Here is a 24,157-nt window from a genome sequence, read left to right as displayed (position 1 = left end):
AGGAAGTGATGAAGTGGTATTTCAAATTATTAACTTCTGCCTGTTGCCGAATACCTTAAGGTCGCGGGGTGAAATTGCTGCTCGCGTTACAATATTTTGTTGTTGTTTGTTTTTTTGATTGGTGTAACCAATGATAACAGATTTAAATTCTCGTTCCATTCTCAAATAGTTGAGCCAATCTTTAGGTACTAACTTTCTGAAATCAGATTCACACGAGGAAAACCATCTCTTTACACAATAGACTTTTACGAACACGTTTTTTCCAGCGAATTTTAATACAATTTATTGCCAATAAACATCAGTAAGTGCATCGTCACCAGATGCTATCGCCGACTGACTTTTCCTCCTCGTGTGGGCGATAAGAAATTCTGAATTTCTTCAAGGCCAGGCCTGCGCAGTTATTCCTCAAAGGATTTCCTTAACGTGTGTGGGCCCTTTACTCTTTTCGCCCCGCCAACACCAAGAGGACCATTCCGGCCGACTTACAGCGTTGCTCCTCCCCGGTAATCCAAAAAGTTAATCCCACCCGCGTCATTCGGAAGGCGACGTCAGGCGTGGGCGTTTTCCGCAATAATCGACGGCGGAACAAACGCTGAAAAACAAAAAAAAATTCCGCAACGCCGACGGCGCGCGATCATCGATTTCTCGCCACTGTTACGCAGTTTCGGGCTCCTTTCCAAACGGTAGCCCGGGTCTACTTCCGTTTATCGATCTCGGCGTTAGAAATCGCGCCAAATAGGCGAAACGGCGACCTCGCGGCCACTGGCGATTTGGTCGCGTTGTCACCGCGCCACTGTCGCTAGGCCGCTGGCACTGAAGTGTGATGTGGCAGATTCGACAATAGTTTGTCTGGGTACGAACCTAACACGGATTCGAAGTGAATTGTTTTCTTCTAAACAAATACAATTGTTACGCGAAATTATTTTAAATTACGCGCGTTTATATATTTCGTCTGTCGATTTTCTATTGAAATCGTTCTTTGATATAAACAATAAACCGGAAAAGTGACGTCGAAAGGCCATCGCTTACGGTCACGCGTAGTTCAATGCGACGTAATAAGTTAATTGTAATTTACTTAAAATGTCAATTCCTTGTAATATTCTTACGTTCAGGTGTAAAAAAAAAACACTTTCAAATTTACTTTTAGCGACCAGAAAGTCCGAAAGCTAATTTTTCGGGTAAAGAAAACGCACAAATTAATTACGAATTACACGGGAAAAACTGCACCCGGACTCGAACCCGCCATCTTCGATTTTCTCGAAAACGGCCGAGAAGCGGTATTACTGAAATCCCCAGGACCGCGTCGTAACCCGCGAGACGGTACCGGGTTCGAGCTCTCGACGGGAGAATTTAACTTTCGACCCGCCATTAGTCTGGCCGTTCCTATTGTATTATCGGAGACACCGTATCACGCGCGTCACCAAATAAGTCCGCAAACTCGTATACGCGGTTCGTACTCCGCCCCCGACGCGACAGACTAGCGAGACCGACACGATAAACTAAAGGTTCTTTATTCTCGTCTCGGTACAAAGTTTTTTTTTTCTTTTTTATATGTAAATCCGTTAAAAGAACTTCTTTGTTCTTAACATAAAAATAAAATTTTAACAACCTCCATAAAAATCAAGTGAAAAAATACACGATACCGTCGACGACCCCGCTGCCGGCCGGTGGACTCGCTTCCTTCTTCCCCAACGGATCTGAAAAGAGACAGACGGACGGACGGTGAAATCTCCCCGGACTTTTTCTCCTCGACTTTAGGCAATCCGATACTTACGGACGTTCAGTGTTTCGTGGAGTCGTGCGGACGTTTGGAATACTTAATGGTAAGCACGTCACCGACTTCGTCGATCGCATGCAGTGCCTATAAAACACAAATGACGTCACAATTACCATCTAATCGGTTTTCTTTCGTCGTCACTCGCACGTATCGAACAATCCCGTAATCGTCGTCTTTACGCCAACCAATGACGTAGCCCGTTTCGAACGTAACGAAACGCGTCGTTGGTTCCGAGGGTGTTACGTCACCCTGAGAAGTAAACCACAACTAAAATACACGACATTCGAACCCGGGCGTAGAGACTCGGGTTCGGATCTCGTCGGGAGCCAAACCACAATCCGTAGCCCACATTCTTCGGGTATTCGCGTAATTTACACTTTAAAATTACGGAAAACGGCCAGTTAATTAGCTTTACTACGCGTAAAATTAAGAGTCACACTAAATACAACGTATTTAATTTAATTTAGCTAGTTCAGACACACAAACGTTCCCGTATTAATTAACGAGGAGGAAGCATTAAAAAATGATTCATTTCGAAAGAATTCGAAACGCATTAATGGAACAAATTTCCCCGTAATAAAGTGTAATTCGAAAGAGTTTTGCAACATTGTAATTAAATTACAAGGCGGAATTTAAACAAAGGAAAAAACTTCACCGTAAAGAAGAAAGATTCCATTAACCCACATTTTCCGGAGGCCAACGGAAACTTAAAATTTGACTTTTTTTGAACTGTTTTAAATGCGCGAAGGAAAAAAGAAAAATGGCGCACAGAAGAAAGAAGAAAAGTTTTATATCCGACACAATGTATTCGCCTGTTTTCATTTCTCTAACGAGGAAGATGCCACGCGGCTTTTGGCACGTTCTACCGTTCTAAATAGAGAGTAAGGAATAATCACACGCGCGCACACAAGTTTACTAAATATAACACAGAGATTTACACAAGAAACAATCTTTTGAATTTCCTCGCACCGACTCCGAATCGGCCGAGACAAGAAAGAATTTCTCGTGTCCGGTTGGATGTATTGTCTCTCTACATACGAATCGGATTATGTAAACAATACAGAAAGACAAGCATCGAGTTGCTCGACTTTCCCGGCAAGGTTTAAAATTTTAGCGGCGCCATCTGTTACAAAATTTTATTAAAAACTTTTTATACTTTTAACTATTATAAAACGGCAAAAAGCTTAATTTTGAGGGTAGGAGCAAGTTTTATATAAAAAAAAGGTGTGTAAATGTTAATAACGAATAAAATCTTCATTAAGTTCTACCCCCTTCGAGAGACATGACCCACTATTTCCTCACATTGTCGGCTTTCACCATCAATGTCCCTCGCATACAAGCCACCGTGCCAATCTCTACCCCATCGAGATATTATGTGAAACAGAAGCCAACACACGGAATTGTTTTGCTGGTTTTTTCATTTTTTGGGGTTAAGGAAGTGTCAAAACGTGGAGATTGGCAAAAAAAAAAAAAAAAAAAAAAAACTCGAAAGGTCAAATTCGACACGATTCTCACACTTTCCCTTGTTACGTATAAAGTAACAGCCGGGAAAGTAAAAGTGGCAGCTACTGTGGAATTTTTGAATCACTTTGGGACTAGCCTGTACGAAGAATTACATTAGATAAACCTCGGGAGCCATCTTCCCTAACAATTTGGCACGTTTCTGATGACGCGGTCGTAGCAAACACCGGAATTCCCACACCAGTTGCCAACTTTTCTTTTGGCATATCTTCCTGTTGTACCTCGCCTCTGCAGAATGCCTTTAAGTTAGGCTAGTTCCTCGATCTCGCGGTAGAATCGGCGATCAACGTTTTCGCGGGAAAATCGATTATTTTAATTCTACGCGGTTGTAACGAAAGATTTTATTGGTAGACAATTTTATATCCCGTTTAACTAAGCGACACTAAGTTTACAACGAAGTTAAAACGGGAACAGAAGGAAAGTTAATCGTTAGATTCGACAATATATAAGGAAGAGAGTCGTCAAATAGGGGACTAGCAGCGTATTTAATTATGCCACATCGATATAATTATACATATTAATTAGCCTGTCGTAGGAAATAATAATGTAAGCGTCCAAGGTCACTTGTGTAGCTTAATTATTTGGCGTGTCGGTTATTTTAATAGCGCGTTATAAAACAATCCGCTTTTTTAACACGCACAAAATGGACCTCGCCTTGTATTTTAGATACACATCCCTCGATGTAAGCTCTAGAATACAGACAAACGTTTTAATTTCGGAATTATCGCGCGTTTCGTCTCTATACGATTTAGTGACAGTGTCTGTATATAAACTATGAAAAATCTGGCATAATTCCAAGCTATCGCTGGCCTTATTTCGAATTCTATGAAGACTATCCCCCTCGCCATTTTGAATTCGGACAAATTCGGTACTCCTAGTCTGTCGAGGCTTAAAAATTAGGAAATCGAAGAAAAAAATAACAGATCGACGTCCATAATATGCAAACATCCCGGCAAAATTTCAGGACAGCTCTAAAGTGAATGAACAAAATCGTACCCCACACGAACAGAAAACCAAAGTATGGCAAGCGGGTCAAAAAATGGCCCGCTTGCCATACTTTTTCCCGTGTTATATATAACAGAGCAGGGAAAGTAAACACAGGAGAAGGCCTTTGCTCCAAAATTTACGAGTTGTCTTAATGGGACAAGGTATAAAAAACAAATGCGTACAGTATTACAACAATCTTCATCCCGATCGTCAGTTATGGTTGCGGCACATTGGGATGGGCCGTTTCGAAGGTTCATCCCAGGAGGAAACTGGTGTCCGCTCAGAGGCGGGCACTTCTTTTAATTACAAAGGCCTACCGCACAGTCAGTAATAACAGCCTTCAGGTAATTGCAAGAAAGATCCCCGGACATCGAGATCATTAGGAAGAGCAAGATCCAGCAATTTAGATGGGAAAAGGATATTCCAATTGGTGATGATATTATTGAATCACAGAGAATGGAAAAACCGTACCCGTACTTTAACACATTTCCTGGCGTAAATGATAATTTCACTACTAGCAACTACACACGTATTAACGCCAACATCGAAATTTATACCGACAGATCCGGCATTGACGGGAATGTGGAATGCAGCTACGTGACATACGTTGATCGTACGGAAGCATATTCAAGCTCCATCCTATTTGTACCGTGTTCCAAGCTGAACTCCTGCCATCAACAACGCAATAGACTGGTCCAATATCACCTACACCAACATGCAGATTTCAATCTTCACAGACTCTCTCTCAGCCCTCAATATAATTCACAGTTACAAACTCCATCCTCTGGCTGTGGACATTAGGAATAAAATTAACACTTCTACAAACAATTTCCAAATTAACTGGGTCAGATCCCATCAAGGGACTGAGGGAAATGAGAGGGCGGATGCCCTTGCGAAGGAGGCAGCACTGGACCCTAACAACCAATACATCTATGACAAGATCAGTCAGGGCACCCTAAAACACCTAGTTTGGGAAGAGGCCATTGGCAAATGGCAAACACGCTGGAATGAGATGAATCAACACATCACTTATCGGTTTATTCCCGACCTTGAACAATTCCTCAAGATCAGCTGGTTTACACCTGATCACTACACGACACAGTTCCTGAGCGATCACAACGGCTTCGCCAGTTATCTGGCCAGATTCACCGACCACGCTTCCGAGCACTGCCCCACCTGCACCATCAGAGATGACGCCACTCACTATTTATACGACTGCAAAATCACCACCAGTGAGCGAACAGAACTATGCGTCCTCTTAAATGAAATTCATACAGACTGGCCCTGTGACATGAAGGATATATGGAAAACTACTGAAATTTTTCGTACTTTCAAAAAGCTAGCCAAAAAAGCTATCATAACCATCAATCCGCTCTTTCAAAGAAGACCTCGTTGGACAACATAATGGAATTTATTGTAAAGGCCATCTCAGCCTAACTCGTGCACATGATATTTGTTATTTGACTTGGATAGCCATTCAGTAGCACACTCCTTGTGCTACTTCTATTTCTACTTACAATGATAAAATATGAATAGAGTAACTTGGTTTTCTTAATGTTTCTCTGCTGAATGTCTATGTTCTGCATCCAGTTTGTAATTGCATGCCATAAGCTATGACAGCATTCTCTCTTATGTTCATTTCCTCACTGTGTGTGCGTGTCTAGCTGTATCGCGCAATTTTATGTTATGTATATATTGTTTCACCACTCTTATTGCTGCATGTAATCTACAATATCACAATTGCTTTACATTTAAATTGTACACTATCTCCCTGGTAGTGCCTCTGGCGGAACAGGGAATGTATGAATATACGTTAAATAAATAAATAAATAAAAAAGTACTACAACAATGAAGTTACAGTCAAACCTGTCTATCTTGGTTTTTTTTCGAGATGTAGAGGTTCCTACACGGAAACAGTAATAGGTTTGATTGGGAGGTACTGTATTTTATTAGCGAAGTTGAGGCTGAAGTTTTAAACGTGAAAACGTGTACGTCGGACGTTCAGCACAGTCTCCTTATAAGCCTAGAAGTTTGACAATGGCATTTGGAAAGTCAGTGAAATCATGCTCGGCATTCCAAACGCCATTGTCAAACTTCTAGGCTTACAGGAAGGCGGCGCCGAACGTCCGACGTACACGTTTTCGCGTTTAATACTTCGGCCTCAACCTCGCTATTAATACAATAGAAAGTACGATGCATACCCTTACAGGTATTCATAAAAGATTAACATTGTACGAACCGTCCGAAGATATTTACCCAACGTAAAATTTAAACAACGTTATTTAATTTGCTGTCAAAATTATTCTGAACTAATACCAAGAAGTATTGAGTTTATTGCTTTAATTTACTTGTTCTAGATTGGGACAGTTAAAAAATGTAACCACTAACTTAAACTAGACATTTATACCATGGAGAAGGAACATGATTGTCATAATACAAATGGGGGGGGGAAACCAAAATATTTTAACTTTGTTAGATTATTTTTTTTCTGCTGTTAAGTTTTGTCAAATAAATTTAAAAAACACACCGATGTTCATCTTTTACAAATGCCCAAAACCTCCTCTTCGTCACAAAATACCGAAATGTCCATATTATGAATGTAGAAGAAAGAAGAAAAGCTTATTATTTGAAGAAAGTCTTAAGGTACAGCTTACAGGAAAAAAATACTCTCTTCTCTGTAAGCCAACACTGCTTGAAAATGAATTAGGATCAATAAGAATAAGAAAGAGAAATTAATGAAAGTGTAATAGATGCAACTAAAAGTACTACTATTGAGAGGAGAGGTTAAGAAATAGAAAAAATACTACAAAAATTTACTCTAAGTGGATCAATAAGCACTCGATTTACTCGGATGATTTAATATACCCTAATTGCACGAAGGAAATCTTTAATATAAGTTTAGAGGATCATATTTTTTTAGTGACTCTTTCCAGATTATGGGCACTAATGGAAACTTAATCGATGGTGGGTTTGGCTGGGCCGACAGTCACTCTAACAGTAACAAAGACCGAAATATTTTGAGACAAACTGCTCGAAAATTTGTTCCCAGCCAAATTGAGTCTGGATATTTCACAGAACCTTTACTGTTTTAGTCTGACCTAATACCAGATTTAAGTAATATATGGATTATTAATTTAATTATATAATTTGTCTATAGGCAGGTGATTAGGATGCCTATCCTTATTTTAATTAACTACATAATTTATCTAACTGCCCAATAAATCTGTCAATTCAGTATTTAATTTAGTACCAATAAACCATATAATTATTTATGTAGCGTATATACTTATTGATAGTTTCCTGCTAATAATAAACATCTTACACTTAGCTAATAAAGCTCACTTTAATTTTTAAGTTAATCTAGTACAAAATGTACAGGTGTAAAGAAATTATTGCAGTCTTAAATACCGTATTTTAACGTTTAGAATCGATAATAAATATCAAATTTAATTTAGTCCGATGAATTTCGGTACTTTAATGGGAGTTGCGACAAAATTGCCCGACACTCACCTTATCCAGCATTTCTCGTGTGTGTCCCGCAGACATGCAAAATCGTGCTCTGGACTCTATGAGCGGAGTGGCGGGAAATCCCACGCTCACCGACGCCACTCCCCTTTTCAGTAATTCACGTACGAATGCCCTGCAAACAGAAATGTGATCAGTATTTTTGTTAAATTACACACGTTTTATTGGAAGGATGTTCCCGTGACGAGGTTGGCATCCTGGAAACACGATGCACTCAAGTACAAAGCATCAGAAAGTGTTTTTTAGCCTCGAACAAAAATAAAGGTGATTGTGAAAGAAGTAAATGATAGAGCGGTTGGTGTAAGATCACGAAAACCAATAATGTATTTTGCATACATTGGTGTAAGAAAGTTGTTAGCAAGTAACAATTTCTTTGGTATTGTGAATTGATGCATTTTAATTCCCAAAAAACAGTTAAATCCTTATTAATGTAGTTCCAAGCTAAACACAAGCAAAAATAATAGTATATATAAAGCTCAAATAGTATAAATTCTGACTTAAGTATAAGGGGATGTGAATGTTACTTGGGAGATTTTGTATATTTATGTATTTACTAATTTAAATAGTATATGGACGTTGAATGATTTGGCAAGAGATGATTTATATCTTTTAAGAAATTTTTAATTTATTTCTTCAATATGCTTTTAAATACAATTTTATTTTTTCCATTCTAACACCATTTATTAACTGATTTTCATTTATTTTTGAAACAAAAGCTTAAGAATTATGAAAATTCAAAGTATTCTATTAAAAACACGGACGAACTTTTAGATGATTTAAGGCAAGTTAAAACAAGAAATATGTCAAAATTAGCCAGTCTAGATGCGATCGACATGTATCCATCAATAAAATGGGAAATGATCAAAAATCAGCTCGAAAAAATGAATATAGAACCTTACATAATAGAATTATTAGAATTTACTTACAAAAGTAATTATTTTGAGATAGAAAGTAAATATTATACACAAGAGGATGGTATTAGTATGGGGTCGGTCAATGGATCGAAGCTCGCGACGATCGAAATAGACGAAAAAATTAAAAATATACCCGGTATACAATATTACAAAAGATATGTTGATGACGTTTCGATTGTATATAATGAACTAGAAGTTAAAATTAAAGAAAGAGAGAAAATAATAAATAATATACATAAGGAAATTCAATTTACAATTGAAGAGGAAAATATAACTGATAATAGCATACAATATTTAGATGTAGTAATCACAAGAAAAGAGAATGAGTTAGTATTCGAGCGTTTTAAAAAACCACGTTCGACCGAAACTACATTGAGATATCACTCCAATATACCTTTGTACATTAAAAAGAATGTTTTTTACATGGAATATAAATAGAACTAGTAAAGAAATTAACGAAAATAAATATATAAATGATCTAAAGAAAAAATTTAATTTAAACGGGTATCCTACTAGATTTATTAATAAATGGCAACAAAGAATCGATATAACACTATTAAAATAAAAAAGAAGAAAAAGAAAAAATAAAAGTGAAATTCAAATATTTAGGTTGCCCATATATAAAAAATATGTATGAGAAAATAGATACAGAGACGAGGAAAAATAATATGAAACTCGCCCCAAAATATGAAAATTTATTTTCTAGATTGAAGGCTAACAAAGTAAGGAAAAACGAAAAATAAATAAAGAGGAAATGAAAAATATCGTGTATAAAATACCTTGTACATGCAAAAACAATAGTTTTTATACAGGTGAGACTAAACGCAAACTAAAAATACGTGTTAAAGAGCATATATCTGATTTGAGATATCACCGACTAAATTCGGTATTCCACGACCACCGTGTAATGAATAATTGCAACATTGACAAATCTAATATACAGATCTTACACAAAGAAAAGAAGGCATATGATAGAAAGTTTAAAGAGCGTGTCGAGATAATTAAAAATAAACATCAGAATTGTATAAACAGAAATTTAAGTACAGTAGAGCATCGATTATCCGACCGCGTTCTAGTCGGCAAATTCAGACGTCTGCTAGTGATGTGGCGCAACAATATTTGGTTATGTCTTGGCTACTTTAATATTATTTTTGTTAAATTTTTGCATGTTTTTAGCTGGCAGCACTGGCTCGACCATGAAGGGAGGCTAGTATTTAAACCAGGCCTAATACACTATACTAATAATGTATTTTTTCACACTTTTCGGTTATCCGACCAACCCCAGTCCCCAATTAAGTCGGATAATCGATGCTCTACCGTATTAAAATTTGCGAAAACTGGATAAAAATATTATAAATATGTTAGTGATCACTGGATATTATTGTACGTTAATTACGAGTGCTTAATGTTTTTTATATAACAATATATTAATTGTAAAAATACGAATGTATTTTAGGTGATGTTTAATATTATAGAAATTTAAGTTTGTATCCAAAATATTCAATTGCTGCATACTGATATATATGCAAATTGGCAGACTGGATTCTGCTGTTGGGATAGTCGTGCGCGAGACCCGTCTGAACGAACCACAACACTCATTGTGCAAATCTGAATCACAATTTAAGATATAAATCATAGGTAAACTAGTGTTTGTAAATTTTATTTGAACATTAATTTTAAATAATTAAATTTCGTCATATTTAATTGTTATGCCGTCAAGCTCGCTACGTGTCAAATCGGCTTACTCTTCACTCGTTCCATAGAATTGGATTTGGTTTACTACGTTTCTTGCCTGTACGTTCATATTTACAATTTTAAGGTATGTTCCTTTTAATTATGTAATATCTAAAGGATGTCTAATTCGTGTATGCATATTTCTCAGGTCAATCATCAGCGTTAACTATCAACGTTTGGAATATCAAAATCAAATATCTTATTGTATCATAGGCGAATGTTAATTTGGTATCAATCTTCTGTGTTTGTGGATAATTTTATTGTATATTTAAATCTGTTTACCGATGTTTATGTAAATTAGCAAACCAGATTGCGTCGTCGTGACAGATGTACGGGAGCTGTTTCTGTAAATACTACAATAGTTATATATATGTTTAAATTAATGTTTTCTAAGATTAAATATATCTTAGAAAACATTACTTTAAATATATGTCTGTTGAATTATTTTGAGAATAGAGGCACCAATATTTAAATATATTGCTGTTATTTATCAAAAGTTTCTCAAATTTTCAATTTTACTTGGTATTTGTCAAATACCAAACGTGCGGATGCACCCTTAGAATTGCATCACGAGTCATATGGATCGAGGTCCTATTGACTGATTACAAATTAATCGATTGGCTAATTCCTCTAGATACATTGTAAACGAGCTAACGGGCTATTCCAACACAATCCAAATTTAAATGACGGTTCTACATTTTATTTGGTAACCTCATTATATAGTGCATGTCGGGAGACAAACCAAACAAGAAAGGCACAATATAATCAATTTATTTTCCATCCGTGTTTGTCTATTTTTGATTTCTGTGGTGACTTAATGAATTACTTTTTTGTGGTTGTATTTTTCATACAACAGAAGTTTATAAGACAAAATTTACATAAAAAATCAATATATTCAAATAAGCACAATGTAATGACAAGCTACCTTAATTGAGAACATTTGTTGAGAGTAGCTTGTGGCACACACGAGAAATTAAGTGAAGGTTGTAATATTTAGTAGTAAAGTACAACGGGACTGGATAATAGGTCACTTGCTTATACTATTTTCAATTAAAGTATCAAAATTTCATTTCATGTTACTACTGATTCTCATCCATGTTCGGTTGCACCATTTCACATTGTTGACGTTTCGAGCAGAGACTTCTAATCCCCCTAACTTTGTCTACAACTTCACTTAGGGCTGAAATTGTGGTGAGAAACGAGTGTTTTCCATACTTTTAAATTTTAGTGGAGATTCCCATTAGAGGAGCATTTGTGTGAATTTCCCCCCCCCCCATTTGTTGTTCACCATAGTTAATATTTGCTGCAATTAACCCACTATTGAAAATTACCCTATAATATTGTACAATCAAAGGTTTCTTTGGCAAGAATGCTTCAGACGTGTTGAAATTGTGCACAGAGTGAGGTTTCTGTCTCCGCACCATTTTCTAAGGTATCTGGCTGATACATTTAAATATAAATAATATTGCATTGTAAAAAATAATGAAAATATACTAATTTTAAAATTTGTCTCATAACACATTTAAAATGGATTTGCAGCATAAAGGTTAAGAATTATATGTTAGATGTAAAATTTAATAATTTCCTTGTCAGAATATGTGGATATAACGAAAGGGTCGTGTCTAGCTTAAACAAAGAAACATCGGACTAAAGGAAGGAATGCACGTTTGTTACATAACACACGTTACAACTCAACTAACGTAACAACCTGGGGTGACAAAGACACTTCCCCTTGACTGAGTTCCCAGAACTCCACTCACCCCCACATAGCAGTAGAGAGGGCACGACGATTACAGGGCTAAAGGTCACCTTCAGAGCTTCCTAACACCCTCTCTATCGGTGTGCCCGGAGTCTGCGTATACACTGATACTAATCATTTAGTAATTTTTCTTAACAAGCACTCGCATCCATTGTGATATATATATATATATATCGTACAGTACAATACACACACATACACATACGTCGTGTTGACTGGCTTCACTATTGTAAATAGTTCCCGGTGGTTCTAACTAGGTTTTGCTTAGTCCAAGAAGCTTGACGTTTGCTTCATGTTTACTTCTCGGGAGAGCCTTCGTTAGCACATCCGCTTTCATCTCTGTGGTAGGGATGTATTCCGTCTTGATTTCGCCCTTTTCTTGAGCTTCACGGGAGAAGTGATACCTGATGTCAATGTGTTTACTTCTCTCATGATGAACAGTATTTTTGCTCAGCTGAATTGCGCTTTGACTGTCGCAGTAAATTATCGTCGGCGTATTGACATAACTTTCAAATTGCATTTCTCTTAGCATCCTTCTCATGTGGATGACTTCCTTGGTCACGTCGGATAGGGCCATGTACTCCGCTTCCATCGTCGAAAGCGCAACAGATTTTTGTTTCCTTGATTGCCAACTGACGGGTCCGTTCGCTAGTATTATCATGTTACCTGATGAAGACTTCCGGTCGTCAATATCTCCGGCCCAATCTGAGTCCACATATGCGCACAGCTTCTGATCGCACTTCTCGTAATGTAGGCCGTAATTTACAGTTGCTTGAATGTATCGCAGTACTCTCTTGGCCATTTTCCAATGAACAATACCTGGATTAGAACAAAAACGGCTTAACATGCTAGCTGCAAATGCCAGATCTGGGCGTGTCGAGTTCGCCAGATAAAGGAGTCCCCCGATAAGTTCTCTGTACGGTTTTCCTTTCATTTCATTCATTTCACTCTCTGACTGTGGAGCCATCTCTTTTGTTAATTTTTGATTTGATTCGATGGGTGTTGCAACTGGTCTGCATGCTTGCATATTAAACCTTTTTAGGAGATCTTTAGCGTACTTTTCTTGTGTAAGTTTCATCTGTCCGATGGTCCCTTCTCTTTCTATTCGTATTCCGAGAACTTCACTTGCTACACCCAAGTCTTTCATTTTGAATTCTTTCTGAAGAATGTGTTTGATTTTTCTTATCATCTCTAGGTTGCGTGAGGCAATTAGCATGTCATCAACATAAACTATGATGACAATGTTGTCTCTGCCTTCATTTTGAGTGTAAGCGCAAGGATCGGAACTTGTTCTCTTCATGCCTATGCTTAGGAGGTAGCTGTCTAATCGCTTGTACCATTCGCGTCCTGCTTGTTTTAATCCGTATAAGGGTTTAGTTAATCGGCACACCTTATCGTCTCCTGCTTTTGTTTTGAAGTGCTCCGGTTGCTCCATATATATTTCCTCTGTTAAGTCACCTTGTATGAAAGCCGTAATTACATCCATTTGGTGTACATGCATTTCGTTCTCTACGCACCCAGCGAGGAATGCTCGGATCGTTTCATATCTTGCTACTGGTGCGAATACTTCTTCAAAGTCGATTCCTTCTCTCTGTTCATATCCACATGCAACTAACCTGGCTTTATAGCGATCGACGGTGCCATCCTGTTTTTTCTTTATTTTATATACCCATTTATTTGAAATTATTTTTCTGTCCTTTGGGCGTGGGACTAATTCCCATGTATTATTTTCCATTAAGGACTTATATTCTGAATCCATGGCATTTAACCATTCCTCTCTATCTTCTCGGCTTAATGCTTCTTTTACACTTGTAGGATCTGGCAAATCGTCACATTTTGCGATATCTGCTACTTCATTATACACCTTCTTTCGGTCTTCCAGGTTTTCCACTTTTAATTAATCGTGGGCGACCCGCTTTGCGTTTTGGCTGCGGATCTAGTGTTTCATCATCATGTGAAGGAATATTTTCATGTGTATCAGTGGAAGGAACATTACTCTCATCAACTTCAATGTTTTTCATGGTTGGTGTTAAATGTAAAGGTGCACTAAACAAGTCCTGTCTGTCTTCGGTTTCTAATTTCTCGACGAAACGCACATCTCGAGCTTTTATGACAGTTTTAGTGCCTTGCTCCCACAGTCGGTATGCCTTTGACTCTTGTGAGTACCCAACTAGAATGTATTCCTTTCCCTTTGGTTCAAATTTGTTCCTCTTCTGTCCCTTTTTCAGAGCGATTGCTTTGCTACCGAAAATTCTTACAAATCCAACGTAAGGTTTATTTCCAGTCCACAGTTCGAATGGGGTTTCTTCTTCTAAGGCCTTGGTGGGACAACGATTTCTTATATAGGCTGCTGCGTTGATAGCCTCTGCCCATAGACTCTGAGGTACCTTGGATTGAATCATCATGCATCTCGCCATTTCAACGAGAGTTCTGTTTGCTCGTTCGGCTACTCCGTTTTGTTGAGGAGTGTGCTCAACTGTCAACTGCCTCCTTATCCCTTTTTCTCCAAGATAATTAGTAAATTCTTTTGATAAGTATTCTTTTGCGTTGTCAGTACGAAGCCTTTTTATTCTCTGACCAGTTTCGTTTTCGACTCTTTCCTTGTATCGTTTAAATGCATTGAGTACTTCAGATCGGTGTCTGAGCATTGCTACTTCGACATAGCGTGTTTTGTCATCGATGAATGTCACAAAATACTTAGAGCCTCCTAGGGATTCCACACTCATTGGACCACATATGTCAGAATGGACTAATCCCAGTATAGTTTTCTCTCTCGTGTTGGACGACTTAAAGGGTAATTGATGAATCTTTCCTTTGTAGCATGTTTCACAATCAATTCTATCTTGTGTTTGTTTCAATGTTATTCCATCTACCATTTTTTTGCTTGCTAGTTTCTTTAAATCGTTGATGTTTAGATGACCAAGTCGTTGATGCCATCTCAGAAGATTGTCACTTTCTTCCGCATTCAATACTGCGTCAGATGTAGTTTCTACTACGTACAGCTGGTCTCTTTTCTTTGCTATCAAGGCGATGGAACCATCTTGGCGAGTAACAGTTGCAGATTCCTTTTTGAATGTGACAGAATATCCATGTTCTGTTATTCTCGGTACAGATATCAAGTTGTTTCTCAAGTCTGGAACGGCTATCACGTCTTGTAGCTTAATTGTATTTTTTGTTTTGTTGACACGCACGCTTATATTAATTGTTCCAGTTCCAATGGATCTTAATGCATCTTTTCCCGCAGTTTGTATTTCTTTGTGGATATCTTGATTTATCTCTATAAATTTCGTACGATCACTACACATATGTGCGGTGGCTCCACTATCAAGGCACCAGTCTGTTGAGTTTAGAGGTTGGGCCGTTTGTACTGTGACCGCCATAGCGTCATTCTTTTTGTGTGTATTGTTCCTTTGCAAATATTTGTTATTACTTCTACATTCAGCTGCACGGTGGCCTGGTTTATTACATATGTAGCATGTTCCTGTGAATTGTGAAGAAGAACGATTATTTCCTTTTGGGTAGTTGTGTCGGAAAGGACTTTTCTTTTGTTTCGATCCTATGTACAGTGCATTTTGTTCGACTAAACACTCTTGCTTCTCTTGTCTTGTTTCTTCTTCAATTAATTTTATTTTTAACAATTCAGGTTTCGGTATGTCGTCTCTGGACTCAATGGCAATTCGAAATGTCTCGTATTCATCGGGCAATGAATTTAGTAACATTATAGATAGTAACTCACTTGGAATTGGGATACCCGCTTCTTCTAATTGTTCAGCTTTTTCCATAAATTCACTTACATGTCTCGACATTGATTGTTCAGTTCCCTTTTTCATCTGATAAAGCTGTCTGTATAGTACTGCCTTTTTAATTGGACCTTTCGATTTATGTATCCTTTCCAATTCATCCCATGCTTCTTTGGAAGTTTCTGCCTTCTTTACGTGGCTCAACTGGTTCTGCTTAACGCCTAGTAAGATTAATGCTAAAGCTTTTTCATCTCTTGTTTGCCAATCTATTCGTTCAGGATCAGCGTCTGGTTTTTCTATGGATCCATTTACATACGACCAAAGTTCGTTACAAACGAGTATACACCGCATTTGTAACTTCCACGATTCGTAGTTGCCATCATCGAGTTTATCTACATGCTGTGTCCCCACACTATTCATGGCATTGTTCGTTGTTCAAACAGGTTATGCCTTTCGTAGCAAACAAGTATATATCACTTACTTGAATCTCCAATTAGATCCGTTTCATATGGTGAGCCTCGATCATCAAACCCTTAAACTAACCACGCTCTGCTACCATGTCAGAATATGTGGATATAACGAAAGGGTCGTGTCTAGCTTAAACAAAGAAACATCGGACTAAAGGAAGGAATGCACGTTTGTTACATAACACACGTTACAACTCAACTAACGTAACAACCCGGGGTGACAAAGACACTTCCCCTTGACTGAGTTCCCAGAACTCCACTCACCCCCACATAGCAGTAGAGAAGGCACGACGATTACAGGGCTAAAGGTCACCCTTCAGAGCTTCCTAACATTCCTTTATAGTATATAGTATTTGTTTAAGTTGTCCCTTAGCAACAAATTCTTGTAAATTATCCTTAAATTAAAAAGTGTGCAGGGTGATAGTTTTAATATTAAGATTAAAGACAGTCTGTCAAAACAATCGCCTTTTTAATTTTTCTTTCATACTCTGGAATGTGTCTTACAATGCCCGACTTTTCCTTTTAGGAAACTGTCATCCCACATAAATATTTTAATACGTCAATAAATATACAAGGTATCGGCCAGTAACAGTCCATGTTTTTCCCAGTTTTAAAAAGAAAGTAACTCTACCTATATTCGAGTGCAATTAAAATTTTCTTCAATTTTCATAACAGTCCATGTTACACACTGTATGGAGTTAAACCGATGCTTAAAATTTGGCACATCGATCGTTTAGTGATGCCGAATGTCGGTCGAGTTGCAACCCGTCGTGCAATGGCCCGCAAATCACACTGATATAATCATATTGAATACATAAATTTATAATGTTTTAAACCTTATCAAAAAATGTTTTTGATACTTCTCTTTCTATAAAACAAACTCTTTGACTAGATACGATTTAGATGCAGTTTGCTCACTAAGTAACTTCTAAATTAAAAATCGATTAGTTGGGAATAAATGTTTGAATCTGGTAAAGTATTTTCGAAAAGAGTAAAATGAATCCGAAGACCAATGGCAATAAAACAAAACGGGAATGACGACGACGACAACTCCGATAAAGACTAAAGTAATAAACATTGTTTAAGTAACTTTCCAATTTTTAAAAATGTATAAATTGCTAATTTTTTTGTATGCAAATGAAGTTAATGAAAGATCAAATGATATTTGGGCCTTAACTTTTCCCCAAGAACTGAGAATTCCGAAATTGGGAGGACTACTTACATTTGGGCCAGTGTTCCAATTAAAAAGATTAAAGACATGTTCCAATTTTGGAACAGACAGGAATGGACATCTATTTTTCCCCATTCGTACGGCATCGGAAACTCATTTGAACTTTTATCCATCTGGAAGCACTGATAATACAAATAAATCTACCAACGAGTTGTGTACTTTCCCAGCTTTTATGAGATTTTATTTTAAAAATAAAATTTATTTTGATTAATTTTAGTTTGATTTGCTGCCACACAATTTTAGTCATTTAATAACTAAATTTGTATGTAGTGCCATCTGTTATGAGATTTTGTTATAAAAAAACCTCTATATATTTTTAATTATTAAAAAATAGCCAAAGACTTAATTTTGAGGGTAGAGATGAGTTTTATAAAACATTGTAAATGCTAACCACAAATAAAAACTTCATTAAGTCTGATCCCTGGCAAGATATGATACACGACCACCCCGTATCTATCCATCCCCTTGACCTTTCACAACCAAAATTTAATAGCATCAAAGCTCCTTATAAACAAGCTACTGTGCCTAATTTTGTTTCTTAATCTGCATACCATCCTGAGATATTAAGCAAGATTTATTCATAGATTTATTTGTATTATCAGCTTCGACTATACTTATAGTAGAACATTGATTATCCAAAACAATTCGGTGCCAGATACCTGCAAGAATGGGACTCTTCTGCAAACATCCAAGCACGATAATTATATAATAAAGCCAAATAATTGCTAATTATAATTGGGCCATACTACTACTACTACTAGCCAGACCTTGTCTGGCGAGTAGTAGTAGTAGCATGAGTAATAGAATTTCTTTCTCGCCAGACCGTGTCTGGCGAGAAAGAAATTCTATTACTCATGTGCACAGTTTTACTTTGCAAGATTAATATTACTATATTCTTAATGCTATTTTACATCTGCATGGCTGAAGCATAACAGTTTGTAATTTTACACACCATACATCCAAATTTACAAATGTTAATTACATAGAAAGGAGATTCATGTTTTATATTCTAAGGATATACATCACGCAGTAGCTATATATGTTTCAATTAAATGGATTTTCTCAAATTTTTATGATTAATACAAATATTTACTTGATAAACAGAGCTTTACTTTGTACCACTTGTTTGTTTTAACTGTCCATTAGTTGTTTATAAGATCAAAATGTTATTGAAAGCTGTCATTATCAAATGAAACATGAAAAGATAGAGGAAAAAAATAATACAAAAAGAAATTATTTTTTATTTCCAAAGAATATTTAATGGCAAAGTGAATATAATTATTAGTCTACATACTGACTTTGCAAGTAGATACTGTAATTTGCAAAAGGTTTGAGAATGAAAATGATACTCAACAATAAATTTCTTCAGAAGTTTTACATTTGATGTAAAAATAACTATAATATTTATATAGGGTTTTTTAAAAAAAATTACAATAATTTAAAAGGGTAGCAATGTTAATTATTACCCAATAAGCACAAAATTTACACCAATCGAGACAGTAACAGTCTGGATTCCATCTCCCATCTTCATTCATGTCTTGTTTGCTGCCTCTAGGAAATGCCATAAACAAAAGTGGCAACTCCACAATAGAAGGCATTGGTTGTCATTATGCAACACAAATTTTTCAGCCAACTTCATAGAAACCCACTATGTAAGACTAACATTTGTGCTGCACAGTGACAACCAATTCGGACTTTATAATGGAAGTGTTCTGCAGTCCACAAAGTCAATTTTTGTTTATGATGCTTCCTATAGGTATAAAACAAAGATATTTGAATGCAGATGGTAGACGAAATGAATGATTATTCTACTGACCGAGATAAATCAAATACTTCTCAGGTAACAGGTAACATAATTACAGTAATTTAAAATGGTAATATTCTTTTTGGATGACCCTGTATTTGTTATATTTTAGGTCTATAATATCGGGGGGGGGGGGACAGATCTTGTAAACTTATGAGTGTATTTGATGTTTTATTATAAAGTTTTAAAATTTATTTCTATGTAATATATAAGACAGTAATCATCTTAGAAATAGACGTGTCAGGTTTTTGTAAGTTGTGGAATTCCAACATATATAGCAATGTGAAATTTTAAACACTTCCGACGACAACACGAACACAATTGGCTTCACAAAATATACATTAAATACTAATACATATATATACTTACGCAAGTTTTGCTGGAAGGAACAACATAAGTGGAACTACAGGAGAATCTTTGTTACCATAGATGATGAATCCCATCTCTTTCAATTTCTGTCTGAAATACTGCGTATTGTGGGCGAGTTGTGCGATGCGTTTTCTTCCTGTAAACGAGATCGTCGGCACGTTAAAATCTTAGCATATTGAATGCAAAATGTGTTTAAAATAGCACAAGATATTCTCCTTGAACCTTCGTAGTTTTAAACTGTTTTGTAAAATTAATTTGTTCAGATACACAAATAAAATATATTGGAGAATGTCAATTGATACTCCAAGTTTCACACGTGTCTCTGAAATAGGATGGTGCCGCTGCACAATGGTAATAGGGACTTTCATTGCCTGGTGGTGTAGATCGCCGGAACCCAGTTTCTTGGTCCGCCCAGTCACCCGACAAGATATCTTTGAACTTTTTTCTCGTGGGCACACCAAGGATCGCACATATTCCAAAAAAGTGCCCGACGCGAATCCTGCATACCGAAATTGCAGATGCCATTAACAGTGCAACTCCTAACGTGCTGATGATGATAGAATGGATGCTGCTTCTCACATCAGGAGCACGTGGAAAAGTACTGATTTAATGTAGTAACTTTTTTAGATGCATTTTCTATTACCATTGTCTACAGCATTACAATCATTTCTTCTAAAAAAATTAGTCCACGAAACAAGGGATATTTGTGGGAAACACCGCAAATTTATAAAGTTATAATACTTTCTTTGAATTCTCTATTTTTTTTCATATGCATTACATTCAGTTCCTGATATTTACAGAGTTGGAAAATTCTTTGAGACAATGAGATTCATATTTATGACATCTTAACTGTGGTGAGTAGCATGAAAAGGGTGAAAGAATTCTGTATTTCAAGATCAAACTGTCCATTCCTATTCCCCTTCTGAGTACTAACAATTAAAAATTTCCCTTTGAGGTATTTTATTTGTGTAGCATTCAAAAACATATTTATATGAATCACAGGTTTAATAATTTAACTGATTCAATTAGAAGTTACAGATAACTCAATTAAAACACAATACCTTATACTGTTGAGAAATTTAATAAAAACGTAACAAATGTTTTCAGTCAAATCTATTGGCCATCGTCACGTTAAACAAATTCGAATATAAACAAATGGAATAAAATTATTAAAAGTAACAAAATATATATGTATATAAATATGAAATATGCAAGATATGCAAAAACAAAAATCAAGGCGTAAACTATAAGTTTTCCAATTCTTTAAATAGGTATTTCCAGGCCGATGGTAATCCTTCAGCATCCATAGCATTAATGCATGTACCACGTAATCTGACATTCATATATTTCAATTTTTTTGGCACTTATCGCCAAGGTTGGAGAATGTACTGGTTTAATAATATTTGCTTCATCCCAATCGACCACAGAGCCCTCAACTTATGCCATCTGCGATAGAATTGTGGCATTTGATCCTTTACTGACATTGTACTTATGCTCTCTCAACCTGACTCCCAAACTTCTATTAGTGACACCAATGTAATTTTTCTTGATATCTAGTTCCAAGTTTCATACAGAATCTTGTATAATCTGCTCTTCTTTCTTTATCAATTTTGTCTTTGTCGTTTTTTAATATTTTATACAAGTTGGGAGCTCCCTTGAAAATTAACATGGACTTTTTTCGGTTTGAAATTTCCTTCATGATGGCTTTTTTACTATCATCATAAGTGAACTTTATGATTTTAGAGAAATCTCCTCTTGGAGCCTTTATTTTTTAGCTTTTAATCAGTGCTGTTATCATATTTGCATTGTATCCTAACGTTCTGAAGCCAGTTTGTACTGGAAAGGATCATTCGAGTGTGATGGAATGAATAGTGGGTAAAGCTCAACCAATGCCGAATTATCGGGCTAGCAAATGGCTATAATAATAATAATAATTTAAGACAATTTGGTACTAGAGTTAGGCGTTAGGCGCCATCTCTTGCTAAATTTAATAATTAGAATTTTAATTAAATAATTTAAATAAATTTAGGCCTAACTAGAAAAAAAGAAACGGCCCGAAGCGGGACTCGAACCCGCGACTTCTCTATCCGTGCAGACACGTTACCAGTTACGCTACCCGGACCTTCAGTCCGCTCTCCTCTTCCAGCTGATATAAGATTACCTTATGACATCGACGGTCATTACATTATTAGGAGGACGTGGGCAATTAATGTGTCCCCAGCTGGCATTGTAATGACCGTCGATGTCGTACGATAATCTTATATCAGCTGGAAGAGGAGAGCAAACTGAAGGTCCGGGTAGAGTAACTGGTAACGTGTCTGCACGGATAGCAGAAGCTGCGGGTTCAAGTCCCGCTTCAAGCCGTTTCTTTTCTTCCAGTTAGGCCTAAATTTATTTAAATTATTTAATTAAAATTCTAATTATTAAATTTAGCAAGAGATGGCGCCTAATGCCTAACTCTAGTACCAAATTGTCTTAAATTATTATTATTATTATAGCCATTTGCTAGCCCGATAATTCGGCATTGGTTGAGATGTATAGTGGGTTTAGCGTCGGTTTGACGTACACTTTTGTAACCAAATGGCCTTCCTTGAATTCAATATCTATGTCTAAAAAATGTACCCATGAGGAATCTTTTTGTTCAATCTTCAACTTAAGGCCATCATCGCCGTTGTTGATCTTGCTAATAAACTCACTGGTTTTTTGGTCATTCTTCCATAGCACAAAGACATTCTTTACATACCTTTGAAAATACAAAACATCAGCACTGAAATCACTCAAAACTCTTCTTTCTAGTTTTCTTAAAACAAGCTCACATAACAGTCCTGATATGGGACTTCCCATTGGGACTCTTTTTTTGTCTGTACTGACGGTCATTAAAGGTGAAAAACAATTCATAACAAATGAGGATAGTAAGTTCTACCAATTCATTATTGTAACAAGCCAAATCTGGGTTCTTGTTGTGCATGAACTCTAAAAAGTTCTGTCATACATGATTCGATTTTAATACAGACGTATAGGCTTTCATAATCCATTACGGTTCCTACTTCGTCATCCATTAACACTAGATCTTATATCTCTGACTACATCCGCAGGATTATGTGCCACACAAACATTATTCTCAAGCCGAGAAGTGAGTAATTTATGTAACTGCTTTTCAAGGATAAAAGTTGGTCCCATGCATCTTTCAACTATAGGTCTTACTTCTTCACCCTCCTTATGAGTTTTGTCAAAAGCAAATAATCTCGGCATTCCAGGTCTGAGATTGACAATTTTTGAGGAAAGGCAATACATTAGTGAACTTTGTTTTTTCGAGCTTCTTAACCCTTTTATCGATACTTTCTAAGATCTGTGTCAACATGCTCGCATTCTGTTTTTCTAATGTAATCCTCCAAAGCCTTATCATAAGTATGCCTTTTCATAATGATCAATGTTTTGCTTTTGTCAGCCCTTGTTGTAACCAAATATTTTTGCTCAGCCAACATTCAGCAAATGTAATGTCTTTACTTATACTTTCTTTCTTTCTTCCAAGCCCCGTGGTCTTTAATGACGGCTTTCCATCCGAGGTATTCTTTTTCTAATAAATCAAGTCCAGTTATTCATCTTTCTTTTTCCTGAATCGAGGTTTCCTAAGAGCTTGAATTTTCAGGGAAAGTTCGGTCTTTGTTTTAGAACTTCTTTGATATTCATTGGGACTTCTATTTGGTCCCAAAGGATGAATGTTGAAGGATAGTCCTTAGCTCCTTTTGTTGTTTCTTAACACGTTCGTGGCATTACAAGGCACATGTGACTCGTACAGACGTGTCTAATTAGGACGACAGCCATAATTGCTTGTTTTCCGTGGGGCAGCACATGTTTTTATAACATTATTCTACAAACATCATACTTGATATATCAATATTATTTTATTATGTACAATAAAATATTTAATTTAATAGTACAAAGCATGGGTGACTCGTGCCGCCCTGTATTAAAATAGATTACGTGTCACTCATGACTTGTAATGCCCAGCAGCTGCCTAAATGTTTGTCTACTGACGCCGTGAACGTGTTACGAATCAATTTCATTTTTCAAAAATATATTTCTTCTTTAAATTCATCTGAATCATATTTATTAGTTCAATTATACCTTTGTTAATTTCTATAAACTTTACAGTATCGTCATATATAACATTTTCAAAGTTGATAAACTCATGCAAGATTCCATATTTCTTATTCTTTGCTATTCTAATGGATTTACGAAGGCATGTTAGATGAAACTTATTTTTCAATGACAAACACTCTTTTGGGATGCTGATCCTATATATTGACATCGGAAACACCTTAATTT

General features: G+C 36.4%; 1 protein-coding gene across 5 annotated transcripts in view; it reads right to left on the bottom strand.

Moving 5' to 3' along the window:
- Nucleotides 1-1,494: 1,494 nt before the first annotated feature.
- LOC136984518 (serine palmitoyltransferase 2-like) overlaps nt 1,495-24,157 on the bottom strand; it is a 59,060-nt gene continuing 36,397 nt past the window's right edge. For all 5 annotated transcript variants that reach the window (XM_067281531.1, XM_067281532.1, XM_067281533.1 and 2 more), the window contains 4 exons: nt 19,829-19,964; nt 7,796-7,925; nt 1,775-1,861; nt 1,495-1,697 (listed from right to left, as the gene is read on the bottom strand). In XM_067281531.1, the coding sequence (XP_067137632.1) occupies nt 1,781-1,861; nt 7,796-7,925; nt 19,829-19,964 (347 nt within the window). In that variant the 3' untranslated portion in view covers nt 1,495-1,697; nt 1,775-1,780. The remainder of the gene's footprint in view (nt 1,698-1,774; nt 1,862-7,795; nt 7,926-19,828; nt 19,965-24,157) is intronic.

This window comes from Centruroides vittatus, unplaced genomic scaffold (genome assembly GCF_030686945.1).
Source record: "Centruroides vittatus isolate TY-2023 unplaced genomic scaffold, ASM3068694v2 contig_921, whole genome shotgun sequence".
In the NCBI taxonomy this organism is placed as follows: Eukaryota; Metazoa; Arthropoda; class Arachnida; order Scorpiones; family Buthidae; genus Centruroides; species Centruroides vittatus.
The sequence above is the reverse complement of the archived record's forward strand: the minus strand, read 5'-3'. Positions and strand labels throughout refer to the sequence as shown.